The following is a 26460-nucleotide window of genomic DNA, read 5'->3' on the forward strand; positions in this document are numbered from 1 at the left end:
ATAAAATTAAATTAACTTTAATGCATAGTTTATTTTTAGTTTTAGATTTATCTTATATTTATTTCTTTCAGTTGCACAGTAAAATGAGTAGTGCATTAAAAAAAAAAAGTTTGTCAGTATTCAGAGGAATACTTAAAATTTGGTTTCATACCCGCTGTCCACGATCAAAGGTCACATTTTTGTCTTTTATGCCAAGAATGCTTGACCAACGAATAAATGAAGCGAGGTTGTCTTGAGTGAGGCGCATTTGAAGGCGAAACATAATGCTCATGTAAATTCAGATTTAAATTACTTTCAAACTTTAAAGAAGAATTTTGAAAAAAGAGCAACATTAAAGTCTCTCTTTGTTGCTCATACTGCAACTGTCAGTCGTACTCTTGAGGCTAGTTATGAAATTTCTTTACTCTGCTAAATCTGGAAAAAATCATACTATAGGAGAGAATTTAATCAAACCATCAATATCAGCATTTCTTAAAACAGTTCTGGAAAAAGATGACAAAAACGTGAAAGCTATGCCACTCAATAACAATACTGTTAGCAGAAGAATAGATGAAATGAGTGAAGATATTGAAACACAACTTGTTGGAAAGCTGAAAACAAGAAAATTCTCAGTGCAAATGGATGAATCAATTTTGAGACAGTTAAGCCGTACTGATAACTTATGTAAGATATATTGATAAAGGTAATTTTGCTGAAGAAATGTTATTCTGTAAATCATTAGGGAGCACCACTACCTCCAAAGATATGTATAATAAGCTAAAAAATTACTTAGATGATATACCAATGAAATATACCAATGAAATATACCAATTAATAATATACCAATGAAAAATATAACATCTTGTACTGCAGATGGTGCTCCTAATATGATGGGCAAGAAAAATTGCTGCTTAAAATTGATGAAAGATGAGAATCCAGAAATGCTTCTTGTGCATTGTGTTATTCATAGGGAAAACTTGGTAGCTAAAAATATTTCGCCTGTTCTTAATGAAGTACTAAAATCAGTTATAAAGCGTGTCAATGCTATTAAAGCTAATGCCAAATGTGAGCGTCTCTTCAAGCTTTTTTGTGAAGAACAAAATGCAGACCATGTGAGACTTTTACTTCACACTGAAGTAAGATGGCTCTCGAAAGGGAACTGCTTGAAAAGATTTATGGAACTATTTGATACTATTAATGACTTTTTAAGTGACAAACCTGAAATGAAGCATCTGTTAACGGTCGATGGTAAAGCATTTGTGAGTTATTTAGCCGATATCTTTGAAAAACTAAATATATTAAATAAACAACAAATAAAACTCTCGTCGATGCAAAAGCGAAGATATTTGGTTTCATTACATTTATTGAATTATGTCAAAAATATATTTGTAACAAAAGTTTTGAACAGTTTTGTTGGCTGCAAAAATGTGAAGTGACTGATACCGCTGTACTTGTTATTGTCGACCATTTGAAAATTCTGTCCGCTGATTTAAAAGAAAGGCTTTCTGATTTAAAACAAATTGATTTTCCAACCTGGATGATGCAACCAATGTAGTGGATTTGTCTGATGTATCAATGCAGTACCAAGAAGAACTCTCAGAAATGCAAAATGATGAGTCAGTTAAAACTTTATTCAATATAAAAGGACTGATGGCATGACTTTGTGATGAAACAGAAATTAAATACTTAAATTCAACCAACTTTGCAAGAGAGCTATTGTTACCGTTTCCATCTTCATATTTAGCTGAATGTGGATTTAGTGCCATGAATGATTTGTTACTAAAGAAAAGAAATAGACTGGATATCACAAAATGGGGAGACTTGAGACTGAAGCTGACTAAATTGGAGCCCAATATAAAATCTCTCTGCGGCAAGCATCAAGCACAAGGGTCTCACTAAATTTAGTGCACTCATCTGGAAGTGACTTCACATGGAATGTTGAAATTATTAAACAATTAAATAATAATTACTAAAAATTAAAATATTATAGAAAAATCTTTCATATAAATTATTTTGTACTTGAATTTTTAGTTGTCTATTATATGTTTTGAAAATTTACTTACTGTTTTTTTCTTAATAATTTCGTAATGATTTCTTCCTAAAACCTAAGTCTTGTGTCCTGAACAAGTTGTAATTAGGATTCATTTAGGGAATAATTCAATTTTTGAATATAAAAAAATATGTATATGTTACATAGGGGCATCAGAATTTTAGAAAGACTTGGGTGGGGCATGGTAAAAAAAAGGTTGGAAAATACCGGTATAGACCATTCTATGTTTAGTATATGGTTTTAATGCTTTAAAATGGTTGCTAACGTATACGATACATATTGTAAAAGCTTAGGAACAACATCATGGAATGGAACTCGTTTGTAAACCGAGAGTTGCCTGTATTATATTTTCTTATGCGTATTATCTTAAATATGTAAATTCCATTGCAGTTTAACTTTTTAATATAGTAATGTGTATGATAGTCTTCAGGCATGTATTGAGAGGTATTTGAGCAGTCCTAAAACATATTGCACATGGCAGAATTATGGAAAATTTTATGACTTCATTGGGATAAACAAAAACAGATCTTTAAAGGATGTGTGACAATAAAATTGATATAAATCCTTGATTGCCATTGGTCACAACCTACATTTGAATGCAGCACTGAAAGTTATCAGAGGCATTGCTGAGATTTATATTGTTTAAATATTGTGCATTTCTGGATACTTCAAAGTATTTGGATAGGCTTTTTTTTTTCAGTTAAACCTGAAGGAATTAATGTGATGACAATAGGTGTTGGTAGCTATGGAACTTTTATAATAATCATAATTCTCTTTTAGGATGTTAAGTTGTATAATTTTTTTTTAAAGGGGTGTCTTCCAGAAAGATTATGAATTTACTTTTTAACAGCATTTGTATATTTATTTTCAGTAAAAATCCTCATTAAATACAATAATTTATCTTGGAGCAGACAAAGTTGATTGTAGAACTTGGATGATTTGAAGCTGAAGCGATATCAAAATTGCTTTGAATTATCCCCCTCCCCTTGCTTTTAATGATAAAAGCAGCATAGGATTTCAACTGAATGTAATTTTACATTGAATTCTATTGGAAGTACAGTACGATCAAAGCAGTACATATCTTTTGTTATAATTTGTTGTTGGTTTAATTTTTTTTTTTCTTTTTTCTTTTATTTGTATACTGTTTTATAAGTTGTGTGTGCAAACACGTCTTGTCTTGCCTGTCTCAACGATGGCCTGGTTGCTGATAGTCAATCCATGTTTATACGTTAATTTTAAATTAAACACTGATTTACTCTGTCTATGCACTGCCATAACTACAGTAAATGCTATGTTTGCCAGTAACTGCTGTTATGTGTATACAATTAAAAGTAAAAAATAATAAAGCTCTTAATTATTAATAGAAAAGAACACAGCAAAAAATATAAAAAGTAATTAAGCCTACGCACACAATAGGAAGTAACCCACAGCATTTTTCTCATACATCAGAGGATCACCCACACCTGTAGAACCAAAAAAGGTATAATTCCAGAGTTAACAAGTGAATTTCTGAGAAGTTCACTGGTGCTCCTCTATGACCCATGACATAGTGAACTAATGAAGGCGTGGATTTGAATATAGTGAGTTCTTGACAGTCTTGACACATACGCTGACCTCATTAGTAAATAATACCTCCTTTAGTGCTCTGTGGACAACCTCAAGGCATTGGGGACACCAATTCCATGAAGTTACGAGCATTCCACATGAATTCTGTCCCACAGAGACTCAACAAATCCTTTATTTACCTGAGATTGACTGGCAGCAGATCTGTGCCACAGACAGCTTGTTCTGCCTCAACTCTCTGGTACTTAATCAGGTTGAACTCTGGTGATTCAGCAAGTCAGTGAAATTTGATGGTCACCCTCATGCTCCTGAAACCATTCCAAAATGATATGTGCCTTGTGAGGCGCATATTTGCTTCTATTGATTCATTCGGGAAGTACGGCTGTTCCTATATCTTTGGTTGGTTCCATTGTCAGAAACAGTTGGAACTGGAAGTCTTTGGACCAGGAAATCCTTTTCTACTCCTAAAATATCTTGTATTGATATTCCTCTACCCTATTGTACGTGTTATATCCTATCTGTGATATGGTCCCATGTAGAGTGCATTCCAGTATACCCCTTTGCATTCTAGAGATACTCTAGATGTGTGTGAAGGCTCATCAAGGTGATAGTACACTGGTGTGCAAAATTTGAGGACCGGTCAGGTTTTCACCTGTAGCTTCTTGTAGGAGTAGCCTGGATATGGGAAAAGCATACCAAAGGAACCTCGTGAGGTACAGAAATGATGTTTCTGTACCTCACGAGGTTCCTTTGGTATGCTTTTCCACACAACAGAAACAAAATGGTACAGAGGGACTTTATTGAAAAATGGCAACATAGCACTGGCTGCCATGATACAGATGCATCACTGCCAAAGATGGAACAAAGGGAAGAGGTGGTCCTCAGTAGGAGATATGGCCAACCCTAATGTCGATGCAGGCTTTGCACCACCTGTCCATACTTAGAACAGTGTTGTTGATAAGTTCGTGGGGTAACATCGTCCATTCCTCTGTCAGCGCCATCTTCAGCTGGTGAACATTTTCTGCTGGGTGTGGACTTGCTGCTAGCCATCTCCTCAAGCATCCCATATATATTCGATGGGATTTAGATCTGTGGAATGGGCAGGCCAATCCATACGAACAATGTCCTCACTTTCCAAAAGCATATCAACAGCTGCAGTGGGATGCGTTGTTATCATCCATAAACAGAACTTGGGGCCAGTGGCACCTTGGAACAGATGCACATGGGTAAGGATTACCTCAGTACAGTAGCGTGCACCGGTTACAACTGCCTTACAGTATCTGGAGTTGTGTATGTCCATCCAAGGTAACGCCTCCCCAGATGAGAACACCTCGACTGCCATATTGATCCCTTTCAGTGATGTTTGCTGGGTGATACCGTGTGCCAACCTCTCGCCAGATTAGCTGACATCCAGAATCGCTGCTGAGACTGAATCTACTCTCATCAGTAAAGAATACCTTAAGTAAAGATTTTGTGGTTGTAACCTTTAGAAATAGTGTTGGTCCTTAAGTTTTGCACACCAGTGTATCTGTAATGCACTTTACCTGACTAGTGCCATACCTCATTTTTTAGGTATGACTAGTGCCATACCTCACATTTTTAACTGTTTTTAACTTTCTATTAACTGTTTGCTATGGATACATAACACTTACTGACAGAATGGCTGATTGTTTGGTTGTGGAAGATATAATCAGTAAATTGGTGGTTATGCATATTAGTATCATGTTAATAATGGAAATGATTTTTTTGTTCTCATGAAATCATGTATAGCTATTTATTTTATGATTTGTGCTGATGACAATGCTGTTTTACATCATTATATTTTCAGACTGCAAGCATATGGTCAGGCCACACCTTGAGTACTGTATACAGGTCTGGAGGCCTTATTTCAAGAAGGATGTAGAGCTTCTGGAACGAGTACAGAGAAGGGCAACAATATTAGTGAATGGAACAAAGGGTTGCTCTTACGAAGAAAGGCTTTTGCAAATTACAGTGTCTGGAGACTAGGCACCGGCGAGGTGATCTGATAGAGATGTATAAAGCCTTGAATGGTTTGAGTATGCTCAATGCCGATGGGATTCTTCCTCTTGCTCAGAATAATTACCTGAGAGGGCATAAATTCAAATTGAGGAAAGGATAGATGTGCGGAAATTTGCCTTTAGCCAGTGGGTAGTTGGTTGGTGGAACAGACTTCCATCCCTTGTTGTGGAAGTTGATAGCTTAAATAAATTTAAGGCTTGGCTGGACAGGTATTTCAAACGAATGGAGGGGTGAAATGGGAGTGGTGTTTTTTTTTTTTTTTGGGCTGATGCTGCATAAGCCTTGCTTCTTGCATCATATGCCTCTGCTAATACTAAATGCTAATGCTAAATATATACAACTTTCTCTGTTACTTTTTTATTATTCTTTGTTTAACTACAGATCTCTTGAATAAATTACAGTCCAGTCAAATGAAAGTTTATTTTTAATTTGTGGCCTAATGAATATCATGTGAATTTTATTATAGTAATTGAAAATGATGTTAAAATAAATAGTATTGATACTTAGTTGTGCTATACATGCATTTCTGATTTTGTGTGGAAGATGTCCATAATGGAAAAAATGAAATGTTACTCAGGCCTATGTTATTTATAGGCAAAATAATAAAACAAAAAACAAACTATGTATTCTTTGGTAACAGTGCTACTGAATTGAATGCTTAAGAGAATTTCTATTTTATTGCCAGTGAGTATAACATAGATAGTATAGGATTCTTTGTAGAATCCTATATTATAGAGTTACCTATTATTTCTTTTTAAGAGTAAAATACTCAGCCCAGATTTAAAATGAATTTTCTTTATAGGAGGAGTATCTTGGTTTTGTGGCAAGACTTATTATTCATGTTCGGGAAATGAGTAAGTATTTCTTCTTATTTCTTGTTTTTTTTATTTTTGTAACTTCATGGGGCTTTAACATGGCATCCCACACAGTAGCACTGGGCTTGATAGGCTCATCTATTTCTTATTTAATTCTGAAAAAGTTTTTTTTTTTTTTTTTTTTTTTATTCTGTTTGTAGTATAACAAACAGAATTTAACAGACTTTTTCCTAATGAACCAATGCTTATTAAATTTTATTTTTAATGAACTATTTAAATTAAAATATTTTTAATACATTTTAATTTAAATATTATTTAAATAATTAATAAATAAATTAAATTTAAATTAATTTTGGCATAGATATTTAAAAAAAAAATTTTATTAATTATGTTGTGAAAAAAGAAAATGCTGAAAACAAAAATAACCATGAAACTATTAATAGTCACGAAGCTCATAAAATTGTTAAGAGTGTAAATATTCAATATGAATTTTATACATATTGGGTGACCCAAAAGGTAGCTGCTAAATTTAAATCTTTATTTCTCCATAACTATTGAGAGTGCAGAGTTTATTCAAATGGTATGCAAATCCAAACCGTTGTCAAAAAATTAAAAATGTAATGTTGAATTGATAATTTCATTGTTCCGTCTTTGGACTGCTCTGGTAAACTCAGTCTTTGATGATCTTTATAGAACGAATCCATATGGATTGAGATCTGAGGATGATCTTTATAGAACGAATCCATATGGATTGAGATCTGAGGAATAAGCAGGCCAATCATTGCCACTTCCATAGTACTTCCGATAGTCCATTGCAGTGACATTCTCCCTAAAATGTTCATTCGAAAGGTAAAAATTTTTTTGTGAACAACGGGGTTGGATTCCGTCTTGCATAAAGTAATAACCTCTGAGTTCCGAGTCATGGAAACCCTGCAATAAGAGAATGAAATCATTTTCAATAAGCATCTTTAGCTAAGTGAGATGACAGTTTCCTTGATGAACATTGAGCCACAAATTCTGTTAGTGGAGAGGGTGCACCGAACAGTAACACACTTTGGGGATAGGCCGACCGGCTAGCCGAGTGGGTAAAGTACCTGCCCGGCAACCCAAAGGTCGCGGGTTCGATTCCTGCCTCGGGCTTGGATCAAAGTACTGCAAAAACCTTGGGAGGTGCAATATGGCCATAGAAGCTGATGCGCCAACAACTACCAAATCAAAAAAAAAAAAAAAACTTTGGGGATAGATTTGCAGAGACGGTGACATTTTTCAGAGTCATGGATTTGCCAGTTATGCTTGTTCGCAAATCCATCAAGGTGAAAATGGGCTTCATCAGAGAACCACGTTAGGGCAGGGTCAGTTTCTTCCATTGCAAATTTGTCCATCATGGTGTTAGCAAGTCCACTCTTGCAATAGCATTGCCTCCATGAGTGGTTGCTGTAGTTGGATCTTGCCCAGAAACAAATGCAGGTCATGATTGAGGATGCACTGTGCAGACTGGTGTGCTTAATTCTTAGTTCTTGAGAAGCTTTCCTAATGGTTTTATTTGGACTTCTCTCAAACATTTCTCTCACCTTTCACTTTTTGAATGTCCAACTCACTCTTGTGGTCGATGGTAATTGTCCCCAGAACAGTTCCTGTCTTCTGAAATTTCTGGACAAGATTAATGATTGTGTGCCTGTCTGGCTCTACTTTGGTACTGAACTTCTTTTAGAAAGCTCTCCTGACGGTTTCAGGGCTCTCTGCTAAACTGAAGTATTCCTCAATTATGAATATCCTTGCTCCATGGTGTATGACACCATTTTGTGATTGTCATACCACCTACAACAAATAAATAAAAATAAATTCCATAAGTAGTTTATTTGCATACCATTTGAACAAACTTTACTAAACCTCAATTGTTGCTTCTCAGCTCATCTGCCTGATGTTTGCCGGTCTTGTTGCAGTAGTATGCCTTGATTCTTGTCATTAACCACCCTGTTAATCTTTATTTAATCTGCAAACTTAGATAATAAGATTGATATGCTGTCATCAGTATCATTAAATAATATTGGAAACAGTAACAGGCCCAGCAAATACTCTGAGAAGAATGAACCCCGAGAGAGACCTCACTAATAGCACTTTTTCAAGAAGAGTGGTTCCCGTTATAACCACCCTCTGTCTTCTTCCATTCAACGATCCATTTATTGAAAGTAGTAACTTGCTCTCATGCCATACTGCCCTAGTTTGTGCTGCAGTATTTTATGTGGCAGTGCCAGTAGCTTTACTTAAATCTAAGTATGTGATGTCAGAATTACCATATTTGACGGCATTATAAGACTTATTTTCAAAAAATGCCTTCAAAAGTGCATCCTATATGTGTAAGTCAGCCCTCCCTCATCGGCATCCGGATGAATGATTGGGCAGGTTGTTACCAGCAGATAATGAAGAAAAAATACTGGAATTCCATAAATTTGTAATAAAGGCACAAAAACAAACTTCTTTTGAACTTGGCCAAACAGGAAATATGGACGAGTTCCCACTAACTTTTGATGCACCATCCAACAAAAATGTAAATATCAGAGTGTCTAAAACGGTGTCAATAAAAACCACCGGGCATGAGAAAACACATCATACAGTAGTTTTGGCCCGCTGTGCTGACGTCTTAAAACTATTACCATTTTTAATATTTAAAAGAAACTCCACCTAAGGAAAAAAATTCCAGAATGTATATTTGTTCATCCAAAAGGATGAATCTGGAATGAATTTATGGCCCCAAAAAATATGGGCAAGGCATCCTGATGGCCTCTTAAGGAAACCATCTCTTCTCATTTGGGACCAGTTCAAAGCCCATAGAACTGATGTCATTAAAAAGAGGGTGAGGCAATTGAATACACAGATAATTGTCATTCCTGGTGGACTGACAAGCCAATTGCAGCCTTTGGATATGTCCATAAACATGTCCATATGTCCATAAGCGATTTAAGCAAAATATGAGAGAACAGTAGAATAAATGAATAGGAGAACCCGATCACGACTTCACACCCACAGGAAGAATGAAGAGGCCCACCATTGCACAGGTGTGTGATGGGTTAAGGAATCTTGGAGAAATATGTGGTAAAATAATTTCTTTCAAGAAGATGGGAATTAGTAATGCCCTTGATGGCACTGAAGTCACTGTTATTTGAAGATAGTGATACCAACAATAGCAAGTAAGTTTTTGGGATTTGAAGGCTGTTTTTTTTTTTTTTTTTTTTTTTTTTTTTTGTTTTCAAAATGACTGAACTTTCCCTTTGCAGAACACTGTTTTTTACCATTTCCTCACTGTCTTTTTTGTTCATTTTCAATTCTAGTGGTAGTTTGCTTCATATAAAAGTAGCTAAGATTATTTTATTTATCTTTTAAATTGCTGTAATTGGTAAATTATTAATAATTAAATAATGTATTATTATGAGTATTAGTATTTTTCTTGCTGTTCTGATCACATGTTTAGGATGAGCTTTTTTCTACTACACATTAGAATAAATATTGAATGCCTAAATACACCGAAACTTTTTTCCTTTCTAAAATTCTGTATGCCCACGTGTCTTATATGCCATCAAATATGGTTGGGTATCCATTTCCTTTGTTACTGCATCATAGTAGCTAATCAGATTGGTCCAACAAGTTCTCCCCATAACAAATCCATGCTGCAATTTCCATATGATTGCGGGGCATTATAGCCTTAGTTGCTAATGCGCCAATAAAACCCAACAACAAACAATCCATATGACTGCAGCATTCCTATCAAACAATTTTTTTTTTTTTGTTATTGTTTTTGTCTGATGCTTTACCTTTCTTTCTTGCATCATTTACCACTACTAATACTAAATATATGATACTGAATTATTTATTTAACCATCAATGCCATTATTTTCACCTGAAACAGGAGTCCGGCTTATAGTTCTGTAATCACTTACTTTGAGTGATCACGGAGCTATAACCCTGGGGGCGGGTTGATCCTACACACCTCACCCACCCATACCCTCCAAGAATTTGTCTAGTTCTTCCTTGAATTTATTCAAACCATCCACTTCCACAACAGAAGATGGAAGTTTGTTCCAGCAATCAACTACCCACTGGCTGAAGGCAAACTTCCAGACGTCTATCCTGCAAACAACCTTCCTCAACTTGAGAGGGCATAAATTCAGGTCTGCAGACCATAAGTATAACACCATGTTTCATCTCTGAACACTATTGTTTTTAAAATTCATGACTCTCATTCACAAGTTAACTAGTAATTTTGAAAGTTAACTCTTGTTTCCATCTTCTCTGCTGTTTAAAACTTGGGAACAAAGAAGTTGCATAATTTCATGCTAAACCTGGCAGCAGTAGTAGCTGACAGGTGCTTCCCTAAAATAATGTGCCCGAGTTAATGGTTACTCATTGATTAAAAAAAAATCTGACATTTTTTCCTTCCTTCATAAGCATAATCAAACTTTTCCTGAAAGAGTTCCCAGTTTTTTTTATTATTATTTATTATTTATTTTTTTATGGTTTTGCAGAGTAATTGAGCACTACAATTGCCTGGTGTGCTAGGCCCTTTACAAATGTAAGGGAAAATTAGAGTGGCAAGGCATCTTGCACTCTATTGACATTATAAAGTAGTGTTTCTTTACTATTCAAGATTACTTGCTTTTCCTCTTTCACTATGCATAGGTTTACAGTCTTATACAAGTTGCTTTGAAAAATTTGTTATTGTTTTTGCATAAATAAAGATGAGAGTACAAAACATTTATGTTTTGTAAATGTCATGTTATCTACGAAACATAATTGCTAAGGTGCTGGATACTGTATTGGAAGTGAGATATGCACTTTTCAAATTTGGTACACTGCGAAGCATGCCAAATTTGAAATAAATCTGAAAATGGAAATAACTGATTGTACAAAATATAGATATATATTTGTTTTAACCTTGTGGATATGATACCATTTATTTGAAAGTACTGCAATGCCAGTGTCGCTTGTCGTGAAGGCAGGAGGTTTTTTTCTCTGAGCGTAGGACCAGGAATATTGCATTAATGCTTCAAAGCTTGGAATTATGTTTTTGTTTGTAGTTCATGTTTCACTTGCTTTTAGGTTGTCAGTAGTTACTTGGGAGAAAACCTTTTAGCCTCTTGCTGTTCATTTTAAAGTAGTGCAATAAAGTTACAGCTCATTGTGAAGACAAAGTTTGTTCTGCTTTGAGCATAAAGAATAGTAGAAATAGATTCTCTGTAGTTGAGAATTATCTCAGATGTTATACAGGGTGTCTCAAAAATATTGGTACAAACATTTAGGGGAGGTAGGTAACATCTAAAATAATGTGAATCGCATAGGAACCCATACCCGGAAACGTCACGGGAAAGTAGTAGCAGAGGCACAAGAAGCAGAAATGACACGAGACAGTAATTAGTGGCAAACATTTATTTGACATAATATTAACAATGGAATATGAGATGGATGCATTTCATGACGTTACAACAGATGCTCGAAGGTTCCACCATGAGATGCGATGCATGCGTTACACCGATGCAGCATGGATTGGTGGACACGGTCGAACACACCTTGAGTTTCTTTGATAATAGCAGCAGTGCAGATGAGTCTTGCCACGAGATCCATTTCCTTCTCCACAGGCGATTCATACACGATAGATTTCAGGGCCCCCCACAGAAAGAAATCAAGGCTCGATAAATCAGGTGAGTGTGGGGGCCAGGCAACGGGTCCACCACGCTCAATCCATCGACGCTCAAAACGTCTGTTCAAATAGTCACGAACATACCTTCCATAATGGGCAGGCACCCCGTTATGTTGAAACCAAATGTGTTGCATCTCACATTTGCTGGAACATCTTCAAGTAACCCTGGTAGAACTTGTTCAAGAAAGATCCGATATTTAGCGGAGTTCATGTGGGATGGTAACAGGTATGGGCCGACTAAGCAGTCACCAACGATACCTGCCCACACATTTATTGCGAAGCGATGTTGTGCTGCATGGGGGCGCACACCGTGTGGGTTGTCGTGAGCCCACACATGAACATTGTGCTGATTGAATAAGCCTTCCCGAGCGAAATAAGCCTCATCTGTGAACAAAACATAGGCTGGAAAATTCAAGTCTTGAACACTTTCTTGGAAAAACCACTGTGCAAAAGCCACACGTGCAGTATGATCTTGAGGGAGCAGTAACTGAACCCTTTGGAGATGAAAGGGGTGTAAGGAATCATCGTGCCAGACATGCTGTACACTCAGAGACACTCCTAAGGCAGAGACAACGGCATGTGTGCTGGTAGTAGGATTATTCTGGACGGCATTCAATACACTTTCTTCCATGGTGGGAGTTTGCGTCGAACGTGGTCTGCCCGCACTACTCCTGTTAACTCTAAATGACTGATAATCGCACAAATTTTGATGCACATGTGCAAACAAACAGTGGTCCAGTACGTGTCTGTCTGGGAAGCGTTTTCCATAAATTCGTTGAGCGGCTCGTCCATTACCCTCTGCTAATCCATACACTAGGTGCATGTCTGCCAGCTCATAGTTCGTATATCGATGCATGCTCTTCGTTCAGTGACTACTGTGCTGTGTACCGACTTATGGTGACGCTTCTGGTTATGGGTGTCCTATACGATTCACATTCCTTTATATGTTATCTACCTCCCCTAATTGTTTGTACCAATATTTTTGAGACACCCTGTAGATAATTATGGATTTTACATGAAGTATTTCTGAAAGATTCATTATTATTTTTTGAATAATACATACAAAAACAAAATGATTATCATTTGTAATAGTTAGCAAAATTCAAATTGTGTGCCAAAATTCAAATGTTCAGAGTGCCAGATTTAAAATAAATTTTGAAAACATTTGAAAATGAAAGTAAATAATAGTATACAAAATGTTATTTTTAAAATGTTTATTTATACAGTAATAAGCAGAAGAAGGTGTTTACACATGTTTGAAATTTCAAACTCTTAATGCTATTTTTAACTAGAAAATGAAAATGAACAAGACTAATAGATTCATGGTTATATTTTATGTCTAAAGATTTTTTAATTTTCAACCAATTTAATATATATACAGGGCATTCGTTTTAAAAGTAAACCAAAAATGAATAAAGGAAAATACAATTTATTATCAGAATACTTAAAGAAATAATAGTTTATAAACAATACTGAAAATGTCCTCTGTTGTTTGCAATACATAGATTTGTACTTTTGATCATGTTGTGAGCAGTGCAACAGAGTTTTGTCTATATGCTCCGGAATGTATTTTCATTGCTCAGTTTCAGCTGCTGAATGGATTGCTCTTTTAAACCTCCTGCTTTAATAATGCCATAAAAAGAAGTCTGGGTGTGTTAAATCAGGAGATCTAGGTGGCCAAAACCTGTGTGATATGATTCAATTTCCAAAAACTTACATCATTTCAGTAATTGGGTGTGCAGTGTGGCTGGTTCCCACTATCCTATTGGAGCCAGATCTCTCTTTCATTTTTCTCTAGCAGTGTAGTAAACTGCATTATGATGTCTTGGTAAACATCAGAGGTGACAGTTTGTTCAAACTATGGGCCCCTTCTTTGAGATATGCCATACCAAACACAGATTTTTTGGGTATATAATAGGTATCACAAAAAATGTGTGAATTTTCAGCACTCCACATTATGCAGTTTTGGCTGTTGACATAGCTCAGTGGTTTCCAACCGGGGTGCCGCAACATTCCATGGGTGCCACGTAATTTGGGTTTAGTTACTTAAACTTGTTATTCTTTTAATTGATATGTGTATTTCATAATAAAACGTTGTACAGTATCCTTTTAATTTTCTGATGATCTATAATTGATGTTTACTAGTACAGTCAGTCCTCGTATAACACGTGTTTACATTACACGAATTCGATCATACACGATTTATAAATAGGGGAACGATATCTTATATAACACGAACCGAATTCGCTTATGCACGATTTGCCTTTGTATTTACAAGAAATGGCAGTCGAATGCAGAATCACCTCAACCGAACGCAACACAATAGGAATGAAGAGAAGATTCTGAAAATGTATTTGTGTTTTATATCAGTGAAGGGGAAACACATTTCACCATAATAAGGTAAAAACCCACACAATTCCAGCTATTGGTATTATCGCAAATGCAATTAGATCGAGTTTACTACCAGTTTATAACAGATTCCACAAGCAGAAACGCACCTGGAAATTGTTTTTATTGTTTTATGGCAGTAACCCCTAGAAATGTGCTTTAGTAAAATGTGAGGTGTTAATAGTGTATCTCAGCCTTTACGGTGTTGTTTATTCAGTTGCTACACGCGCGCAGCTTTATGTGTATCAAGCGGGCCTCCTCGGTTTGTAATTGTGCTTTATTCCCTAAAAATGAGTAAAATACTTAAAAGGTGTGAAAAGGAAGCGTCCTGGTGAAGACACTGCAGATTCAGAGAGAAAAAGAAAAGCAATATCGATAAACTGAGGTGGACTGGGTCAAAAATTCTTACCCGGGAAAATTTACAGTGGCCTCATACTATGGTTTATGGCCAAAATCACACCGGCCTCCGACCCACCGGGGTTTTCCCGGTAAGGCTTATGGCCAGTCCACCTCTGTCGATAGAGAAAAAATGAAATTTCGAAATGAAAAATGAAATTGTGAAACGCTTTGGGCGAAATGAAAGACCATGTGATATTGTACGTGCTAGAGACCTAAATGGGGCAACGCCGAGAATTACAAAGAATGCAGAGAAAATAAAAACAACTTTGATAGCAGGAACAACTCAAAGTGTAATTAAAATCCATTAGATTAAGACACAAAGAACAAAGAATTGGAAGAGATGGAACGGCTGTCATCTGTTTGGATAGAAAATCAAACAAAAAACAAGTTTGCTTACGATAGAAGCAAAAACATTAGCAATATTTTATTACGTAATAGTCGTTATAAAATACGTAAGTATTTTTTTACGATTATTTATTGTGTTTGGTAATGTTTTGGTTACAAATGTGTGTTCAATCTTGGGTGGTTGGTACCTAACCCTATTTTTCCCATAGGGCCTGTTGTTTATATTGCACGATTTTGCATTGCACGAGGTTTTCTAGGAACACAACTATCGTGCTATACGAGGACTGACTGTACCTCTATATAAAGAAGAAAATTATTATATACTGTATATATATAATTTGTACTTTGAAATGTAATTTTTATAATTATATTATTGTAATAACTATCATATAACATATATATTTTTTAGTAGTATATATATATATATATTCACACACAGAGAGAGAGAGAGAGAGAGAGAGAGAGAATCGGATCTAACAGGTAGTTGAGTTGTTGAGTAGGGGTGCTGCAAAATAAAATAAATTACTTAGGGGTGCTGTTATTAAAAAAAAAAGGTTGAAAACCACTGACATAGCTGCTAAGGTGAAACCATGTTTCCTCAGTGAAATAAATTTTATTCAAAATTTCATTGCTTTCATAGAAAAAGTGAAATTTTAAACCAGTGACAGTACTGTAATCTTTTAACATTATTCTGAAATTGAAGCTCATCCATATTGTGGATTTGGTATGAAAAAAGTTTTAGGTGTTTTCTTACAGCAAAATTATCTTTATTTGGTAGCATTATATGTAATAAAAATAACTTGGTTTATTTTTAAAATGAATACCCTGTGTGCATGTGTGTAATTTTTTTTTAAATAAAAGATGCAAAAAATACATTTTTTGAAATATTTAATTTTTCATTAAAAATAAAAAGCTACATATAAAAAGTAGTGCAATTCATTAATAAAATATGAAATATTGATAATGTTGAAGGTGAATTAAAAAGAAAAATTGACACCTGTCAGGTACTGTGTTACTGTGTTTGCTATAAGTGGGGACACTACCATTGCCAGGTTAAATATCAGATATATTTGCTTATCTACTGCATTATGATAAAATAATAATGCATGAGATGTCCTTCAATTCTGATTTGACAATCAGTGTGAAAAGTGATTTGTATATGTATTGTATACATAAATTTAGTGCTCATTGTGCACACCAATTCAAAATCCAGATCTGTTCTGATGATAATGAACTATCATTTTCAGCTGTTTTGAGAATAAATCCATAACTTTTAATTCATATAGTGGCTTTCCATTCACTGTTTTCCTCTATGCCATACATATTTTCTTTTACACATATACAGTCGGACCTCTCTTTAACGAACTTCCATATGGGGAATTTTTCTATGTAACAAACTTTCTTGATTTCCCCTTGGTCATTACATTGAAAATAGTTTCCGTATAATGAAGAAAATTTCCATATAACGAACTGATTTTGAGAGACCTGGGTACATATTGTTCGCACCTCTGGCCTTTAGGCAATTGAGCTGACACTGTAGAAAGCATGAATTAAGAACTAAAAGGATTAAGAATTAATCACTTTAGCTTTTAATAGCTAAAGGGTTTAATTCTTAAGAGCATTCCAAAATTTAGTGTTGCCTGTAAAGCTTTTACTATACCGAGAAATCGCTCTTGGAAACTGTGTTCACATCCGTTGGCAAAGATTAAGGAATATTCCCAACACGGACATTGGCTCTGGTCAACCTGTTTTCTATTGCAAGCACCCTATTAGAAAATTAGCATTAGCATTAGGAGAAAGAGAGAGAGATTTTCTTTTATCCAGGAAATTCATCTGTTGTTTTGCAGAAATAAATCATCCATACTTTCATTAAATTTCACCTGTTTCTGTATGGTAGGTACAAGTGGTCCGTAAATCAGTTTTGTTTTAGCTGCTGTGCAAGTAACCTTACAATGTCTAAGAGGAAATCCTTGAGTGTAGTGGAAAGAGTGGAAGTCCTTAATAGCGTAGATTGGGGCATTAAAAAAAAAAAGAAATCGGTTTAAAATTCGTAACCCAACCATTCTGAAAAACAAGTGTTTCGATTCTCAAACTGTTTGAGGAAACGAGACCCAGTTGGAAGCGAGCAAAATTATGCCTATATGAAGATGTGGATAAAGCAGTTTTTAAGTCGGTAAAGTTGATTCGAGACCAAAATATGCCAATATCAGGGCCATTGATAAAAGAAAAGGCTGCGGAGTATGTATCTTTTTTGGGGCATAAAACTTTCCAAGCCAGTTCTAGTTGGCTGGACAGATTTAAAAAGTACCATAACTTACTCGAAAAAGTTATTTCTGGTGAAAGTGGGGTTGTAATTGAAGAAGACTACTCATTGGAAAGAAACAGTTTAAAATTATAGGATACTACGAGCCTAAAGACACATTCAACGTTGATGAGACGTCTATTTTTTAAATGTTTTCCAAACAGGACACTGACTTTTAAAGATGACAAATGTATAGTTGGTAAAAATAGTAATGAAAAAAAATTAGTCTTGGTTGGTGCAAATATGGTTGGTAATGAAAAACTGAACCTTTTGGTAATAGGAAAAAGTAAACAACCCCGATGTTTCAAAGGAGTAAAGCTGTTAGAATTGGACTACAGCAAAAAAGCTTGGATGACAAGTGAAATTTTTGAGCAGTGGTTTTTAAATTTCGATAAAAAGAAGACAGAAAAACAGCTTTGATTGTCGACAACTGCCTTGCCCACCTTCACTCAGTAATTTCGAAACTTAGAAGTGGGAAGCTTGTTTTCTTCCTTATGAATAATTCGCCTTAACTGCAGCCAATAATGGGCCAAGGCATTATCAAGAATTTGAAAATGCACCACCGAAGGTGCATACTGAAAAAAGTTATACTGAGAATAGAAACCAACCAACCAACCAACCTATAGAGTCTGTTATAGATTTGCAGATGTGCATATCAGAGTTGGCAAAAGTGTGGAGTCGAGATGTGATGGAAAAACTTAAGAATTGTTTTGCAAAAGCAGGTTTTGCTAAAATGCTAATTAACAGCAATGAGAGGGGTGTACAGAGTTCACCACTTAGACAAACTCCAAGTGAAAGATTTGATCAGTGCAGAAATTTTTCTTGAAATTTTAGGAGTTGATAACAATGTCATAGTGGCTGAATATCCGAGTGACTCCAATGTTTTGGAGAGTATTCAAAGAACTAGTGACAATGTCGATGATGAGATGGATGAAAATGAGGGCAATATTAAACCTTCCAAACATGAAATGTAGGCAGCATTTGAAACTTTGCATCGAGGCCTTCAGTATAAAGAAAATGTGCCAGAAAATATATTTGAGTGCTTAAACAAATGCAAACATTTTTTTATGAACGATATACAGAAAAATGCAGCATACAACAAAAAATAACCAAATATTTTACGACATAATTCTTAAGTGTACTAATACTTGTGCACATAATGTAAGTAGTCGTTTCTTAATTTGTGTGTGTTAATAAATTGTTTTAAAATTTATTCATTCCCACTTATTTTTGATTTATTTCCCATATTTCCGAGTTGAATTACAGTATTTTTCATTGTTGAAAAGATCATTTCTTTATAACGAAATTTCTGTATAACAAATTTTTTCAAGCAAATGATCGATTTCATTATATGGAGGTCCTACTGTGTGTGTGCGCACGCACGCACGCACACGCACACGCACACACACACACACACACACACACACACACACACACACACACACACACACACACACACACACACACCTTTCCTCTTTTTTTAAATATAGTGATTTCCAAACTATTTGGATGCTGATATGCTATATATGTACAAAAAATAATTTGACACCCAACTCTGAAGTTTTGTAATTATTTTATATTCCACCTTTTTGTTCCTCATCTTTAAGTTAAAAAGGGCTATGGTTTAAAACTTCCTTTGTTTTGAACCCAAAACATAAAATGCTTAGAACAAGGGAAGATGGGCAGTATGAACACAAGTTTAACCAATGGCATCTGAAATCAACTAGCTCAATTATTAACTTTTAAAGAACATGTACAGAGTTCACTAGCCACCAAGTATGAACAAGCAGGTGAAGAAACGTCATAAATATTTAATGTATGGAGTATTACTCAGTAATTTTATTTGAATCAATCAATCAACATCAAAATATACAGTGAAATGAAATCAGTGAAAACAGTGCAGATGTGATGCTAGAATTAGGCAATATCCTTTTGGTTTGTAATTACTTGTCACCTTTCGATCCCCTTTGTGAATTGGGGATGTATTTGCACATCTCCAGTCCATGGGACCGCCCTGAGTCCAAGGATGCCCTCATAATCATGGCTTAAGACCTCTTACTTTGTTTGCTGCCTCCTTTAATATAACTGGATAGATCCCATCCACCCTTGGAGCCCTCCTTATGTTTAACTTTGGCAATTTCTCCCCCACTTTGCTCTCAGTTATTACAAAATCATTTAACTCCGTGTTAGAGTTTGATAAGCTTCTGGCATCCACTTCACTACAGAATTCCTCATGTGTGAATATAGATGCGAAATACTCATTCAGTTTGTCAGCTACCTGAGCAAAATCATCAACGATCGAACCATTGATATCAAGTGGATCAATCTGATACATCCTCCTGTTTCTTCACTTTACATAAGTAAAGAAGTCTTTACTGTTTTTCTTTGCATCATCTGACAAAGATTTCTCGTAATCTACCTTTGCTTGCCTAGCCTCCTTTGTGACTTGATTACAGACTATTGTATATCTACTATAATCAATTGTGTCTCCTGATAATTTATTTGCATCCCACACATTTTTCTTCTCTGCCAAATGTCTCATTAGTTCATCTGACCTCCATTTAGGCATAAACCTCAAACAATATTTCTTAGTTGGTGTGAAAAGCCTAGTAGCTTCCAAGGTTAATTCCTTGAATGCGTCCCATTTAGAATTTGTTGTTGGTAATATCATTAGTTGGTCAGAGTGTATTTAAATAGAATATAAAGAGTGTCTGAGACCACTGTAGTAACTTTTACAAAAGCAAACACCCTTCCTTTTACCCCTAATGTTGGTTACATCTTTGAGTAAATCCCACATTAATACACTGATCACTGCCACCGAATGGTTCTTTTATCTGTAGATTCTTAATGCCTGAATAAACATTGCTGATAATCAGATCAAGAGTATTACTCCCTCTGGTTGCCTCTCGAACATGCTGCTGAAGAAAACAACACTGCAATAAATCCACAAAAGTCTTGCTAGTGTGTGAGTGACCAACCCACATGTTAAAATCCCTCATAAGACAATCTGATTGACTGCCCCTCTCTATTTCTCTGTACAGCTGTTTGTTGTACTCATCAGTCATTAGTCCTATAACACACTCCTACTCTCAACTTTGCTTTCCCATTGCTTAGGTCACACCAAACTGACCCAACACTGCACTGTCCATCCACGTCAACAGGATGCACTTCCTTAGATTTTGTTTTTCTTAACTAACAGCAAGACCTCCCCCTTTCTGTCATGTGTATCCTTTCTGTACACTTTGTACTCCCCAAATTCCAATTCTGCATTCCTTATCTGTGTGACAACATGACTGATATCTCAACAATATCTACATTTGGTGTATTCACCAGCACTTCAAATTCATCAAATTTATTTACTATACTCCTAGCATTGGTGTACATGCACCTATTCTTACTCTCAGTTACTCTAACACAAACCATTTATTTATTTGTTCCATGATGACTCCCAGCAGTCTTTGAAATCCTTAGCACCTCGCTTTCCAGGTTGCTGCGCTCTTTCCAATAGAAGCAGTGCAAGAATCACTTTCACTTCTGCCTGTGGCTACTGTTAATCTATTAGTCTGCAAATCCCCCCCGAAGCTAGCAGTTTTCTGACCCACCTAACACTGCCATGATTGCATCAGCAAATATTCTTGCACCCTTTCTGTTTAAGTGTATTCCATTCCTTTAGACACAATCTCTCCTGTTAACAAGCACAGACCACACCGAGTAAAATTCTTACACATAAGCCTTGCACAATCTCTCCAGGGGCGAATCAATTTTTTAGGCTATCATCATATACTCCTCCTATCATGTCTGAATTGCAGACACTTTCAAATTTAACCCTAACTCGTGACTGTTTCAACATTGACCTGTACTTATTAAATAAATCTGCAGATCTACTACTCCTAATGTAATTAGTGCCAATGTGTACAACATTATCACCCTTTGTGCCCTTAAAAGATTATATCTGCTCTACAATGTCATCAGCTTTTGCACATGGCAGACATACCCTTATTATATTCCACCCATCCTTTTTTGTGCAATATATTTCCTGTCTTCCTGACAATAGTCACCAACAATAACTAGCTCCTGTGGGACCAGTGCATTTTGCTGCTGTGTTGCCTGATGCACAAAAGCGAGCTCTGGTGTTGAGCTAGACAGCTGAGAGTGATGGGTCCCCCCCCATTTTAATTTCTTTGTGGGCATCTACCCTACTCTTCAAATTCTCATAGATGCCCATCAGAACATTGAGTTGGTGCCTAAATTCTTGAATACTCTCTGCACATGCAAAGACATCCTCCTTGGCTAGATCATGTCCTTTTCCAGAAAGATCTGCAGACATTTCACAAGTTATAAGGTGTACATTTTTTTAGTCTGATGTGTTGGAGAATTGCACCCTTCTGTTCTCCCCATGCACAGCACGCCACTACTTTGTGCAAGTTGCTTTGCTGCTCTAGTCGGGAGCATGATTTCCATTTAAAAATGATTATAAATCAACAGGGATTACCTTTATTTTAGATATAGGAAGCTTCTTTTCCAACTCTCCTAGTCCAACTCACTAATAATTCTTGAGGATGGCGATATCTATTTTGTAAAGCAGGTGGGACATCTTCCCCACTGTCAGAACCATAGTGTTCAGACCGTGCGGTCTCAACAATGAGCGCTCATGACTGCTGTCTACAAACACCATACTTCTGGCAGCATGGAAACCATTACTTGGATTGGCATAAAATTAGATTTTAAGGTCTAAACTGTTTAATAAATATGGACCGATTATTTCTTTCGGTCCTATAGCTTGACTCTAGAGTTTAATTTAGGGGTCTAATAAAATTGGATATGGGGGGGGGGGATTATTCTCTACATTCCTTAAGTCAGACTAGAACTTTTCGGGCATCATGTTCACAGGAACGGAGCAACTCACAATTAATCCGAAACTTTTGTCTTATGTTGTAGCGTTTGTTCTTCACGCATGCGTATAAGTGACCAATCGTTGGACAATAGGAATGGCCTACGGATATTGATTGAAGTTTCATGTAGTTTCATCTCTAAGGTTTCTGCAATAAGTAGTTTGTGATAGTTGTGTTGAATATTTATAATTTTTGTTTCATTAAAGCTGAATGAATGTCGTTCATTTATTGCGTGGAACGAAAGTTCCGATGCATTTGAATGACCCGCCCGCACAGGGACTTCGTGTTGTTTTGCTCGAAGCTGTGCCACTCCCATGGTAGATCCTACATAGACAGCGTCACAATTTTTGCATGGGATGCTGTATACGAGGTCATGCTGTGATTGGAATGTGGTGTTTGAAGGTTGATTTCTGAAGAATGTGTATAATTTGTTCATGGGTTTTGCTATGATTTTCATGTCGGTTCCCTTGCATATTTGATTAAGTTTATTGTACCAGTACTCGACATATGGAATTGTGATGAAATGTATTTTGGTATTGTCAGATTTTTGTGCAGTGTTTGTTGCGAGGGTGTTGTTATTTATTTTATCACGGGCTATTGTTTTGACTTTGTTTATATAGGTTAGCGGGTAACCCCTATTTGAGAATCTTGTAGTTAATTCATTTATTTCAGTGGTTAGAGAAATTTGGGTGGAAGAATATTTAAAGGCGTTAAGAAATTGGTTCAGCATGACCGATTTTTTGTATGGTTGGGGGATAACTGTGGAAATGCAAAAGCATCCCGTTATTAGTGGGTTTTCTATATATGCTGAAATTTAGTTTTTGTCCTAATCTGTGTATAGCAAAATTAAGGAAGTTTATGGAGTGGGTTTCTGCTTCAATTTCTAATTCAAATTTTAATCTCTGATGGATGTTATTAAAAACCTGAAGAATATTGTTTATGGTCAAATGATCTGTGATAATTAGGATGTCATCCAGATATCTTCCCTAATATGTGATCTGTGATATAAATGGATCAAGATGGATCTTTTCTAATTTGTCTAAGTATAGTTCGGCAATAGGTCCACTGATGTTTAGGCCCATTGGGAGGCCGAAAATCTGTTTGTATATTTTTTCTTGAAAGAGAATGTAATTTTGCATTTACTAATAGTTTTGTTAGTTCGAATATTCTGTCTTTGGGGAGTCTGGTGTTATTAATTTTTATATTATCATTGTTTAAGTAGGCCCAGACTATGTCTAAGGCGTAAGGTACATTTACATTAGTGTATAGTGAAGTCACATCCAGTGAATATAACTTCATATCCTCCTTGATATGGAGATCTTTGAGGTTCCTGAATAAAGCATCGTAGTTTTTTATGTTATATGTTAGGAGTTCTCGGAGTAGTTTTAGAATTGGGTAGATAAACATGGCTAAGGAAGCAAAAGCTGAATTCTTATATGACACGATTGGACGAATTGGGTATCCTGTTTTGTGTAATTTTACTTGGCCGAATAAGGTTGGGATATTGTATGTGCGGGCTTTAATTTGTTTAAGTTGGGCCATAGTGATGTGGTCATCTTTCCTATAGGTGGTGAGCATTTTGTTGTTTTTGTTAACTAAGCTGTTGAACTCTGATGGTGCAACCTCTTTGTATGTCGGTGTGTCTGAAACGATGGTGTATAATTTATTTATATAGTTTCCTTTATTGAGAATAACTACTGTATTGCCTTTGTCGGCCTTTTGAATAATGATATCTCGGTTTTGTCTAAGTGTGTGTAAAGCCTTTTCTTCTTCTCTATGTTGTTTTGATATTGAGGGCATAGTTTGGTTTATGATTCGATTAGTCTGTTGGATTAATAAGTTTTTTTGAGGCAAATCTCTAAGAGCGAACTCAAGATCAATAATCATTTGTTTCTTGGGGGGATCTCGGCGGTAAATTATAATTTAAACCTTTATTTAATAGGGCTATTTGCTGAGAAGTTAGCGTAACAGATGATAAGTTCTTTACATTATCTGATGGATTGGGGTCGTTTTGTGAACCAGTGTTTAAATTGACGTGGTAGATTTCTATTGAGAAAGGTGTGGGAATTTTTATCTGCGTTTTTGGTGTTTCGGTATGCACTCTGATTTTCAAAACAATTGTGAGGCGAATGATAACTTCTGTTGTTCGGGAAACCCCTAAGGGTTTGTAATTTTAGGTTATGTCTATTCTCTAATGTCGAGGATTGGGCGTCGATTTTTAATTGAATGGCTTGCTTTAGAGTATTCCAATCAATACTGTTTAGGTGTTTTCTAAAATTATTGCGATATCGTTGAATCTGTTTAAAATATATCTTTTTTAGATTAAATTGAGATTTTAAAGCTAGTTTTATTATGTTACTTGACGTGATAAGAACTAATTTTTGTATTCCTTGGATTTTCAAACCTAGCCGAAATTTAGCAAATTTCGGTATTAAATTTTCAGAAAGACATTGTTTTAGAAACTGGATATGATATTTTTGGGCCGCATATTTCAATGTAATTCTAGTATAGTCTTGTTTTAACCCTGTTAACCATTCAGCCATAGTGTTGTATATTAATGTATAACTTGAGTGATCAATTATTGCAGAAACTTATTGCAGAAACCTTAGAGATGATGCTTCAATCAATATCCGTAGGCCATTCCTATTGTCCAACGATTGGTCACTTATACGCATGCGTGAAGAACAAACACTACAACATAAGACAAAAGTTTCGGATTAATTGTGAGTTGCTCTGTTCCTGTGAACATGACGCCCGAAAAGTTCTAGTCTGACTTAAGGAATGTAGAGAATAATCCCCCCCCCATATCCAATTTTATTAGACCCCTAAATTAAACTCTAGAGTCCAGCTATAGGACTGAAAGAGGTAATCGGTCCATATTTATTAAACAGTTTAGACCTTAAAATCTAATTTTATGCCAATCCAAGTAATGGTTTCCATGCTGCCAGAAGTATGGTGTTTGTAGACAGCAGTCATGAGCGCTCATTGTTGAGACCGCACGGTCTGAACACTACAGTTCTGACAGTGGGGAAGATGTCCCACCTGCTTTACAAAATAGATATCGCCATCCTCAAGAATTATTAGTGAGTTGGACTAGGAGAGTTGGAAAAGAAGCTTCCTATATCTAAAATAAAGGTAATCCCTGTTGATTTATAATATAATAGAATATAGGAATTATTGAGCATTTAATAGCTCTCGATTATCAAATTTAAAAATGATGTAATTAATTAACAATGAAAATTAATAAGGTTAGTAAATTTAATTGATTGACTATGCTATACTTGACTATACAGTACTATACTAAGCTAATGAAGTGATACGTATTCTGCTGTATAGTTTTATGTTAGCCTTAGCTATAAGTTACAGTTATATGCTATCAAGTTACCTCTACTATAATGATCACAATGTTAAATTAGTTATTTCTTTAACTAAAAAAATCACTACCTAAATTTAAAAAATAGTCTAATGAATGTTACTAAACCTAATTAATCTATTTGTAAAACACAAATTAGTATGTTAAGTAATCAAAAATACGATAAAATTTCAAAGAAAACATCCCTTTGCAGCAGCTCCAGAAGTCTATGTCTTCACACCTATAGTTTTGTTCCCAGCCCATGCAAGGGAAAGTTTTTAGAGTCCTTTTGAAGAACTAAAGCGTAAACATGGTGAGAGTGGTGATATATTCATTGCAAGCCAAGGATTGCTTCAAAGATTTAAGGTGCTTGCTAAATTACATAACATCAAAGTGATTGGTAAGGCTGCTGGTGCAGACACAGTAGCAGCTGCTATACGGTTCCCTAAGATTTGCAGAAATCATCAGAAATGAGGATTACCTGCCACAATGGGTTTTTAATGTGGATCAGAGTGGGTTATTTTGGAAAAAAATGCCAGATCATTCTTACACAGCACAAGATGGAAAAACTATGACAGGATTTAAGGTATCAAAGGACAGGCTGACACTTCAACCTGGTGGAAATGCTGCTAGGAGCTGCAAA

The 26460-nt window shown here is 35.7% G+C and overlaps 1 protein-coding gene across 7 annotated transcripts in view; it reads left to right on the forward strand.

The window, feature by feature from the left end:
* MED15 (mediator complex subunit 15) overlaps window positions 1-26460 on the forward strand; it is a 442919-nt gene that overhangs the window by 44236 nt on the left and 372223 nt on the right. For all 7 annotated transcript variants that reach the window (XR_016546979.1, XM_090374288.1, XM_090374289.1 and 4 more), the window contains exon 3: window positions 6435-6486. Coding sequence is in view for 6 of the 7 variants with exons in the window: in XM_090374288.1 (XP_090230414.1) it covers window positions 6435-6486 (52 nt within the window). In the remaining variant the exon portion in view is untranslated. The remainder of the gene's footprint in view (window positions 1-6434; window positions 6487-26460) is intronic.

The sequence above is a fragment of the Mastigoproctus giganteus genome, chromosome 5 (genome assembly GCF_048544385.1).
Source record: "Mastigoproctus giganteus isolate SK-2022 chromosome 5, ASM4854438v1, whole genome shotgun sequence".
Taxonomy (NCBI): domain Eukaryota; kingdom Metazoa; phylum Arthropoda; class Arachnida; order Uropygi; family Thelyphonidae; genus Mastigoproctus; species Mastigoproctus giganteus.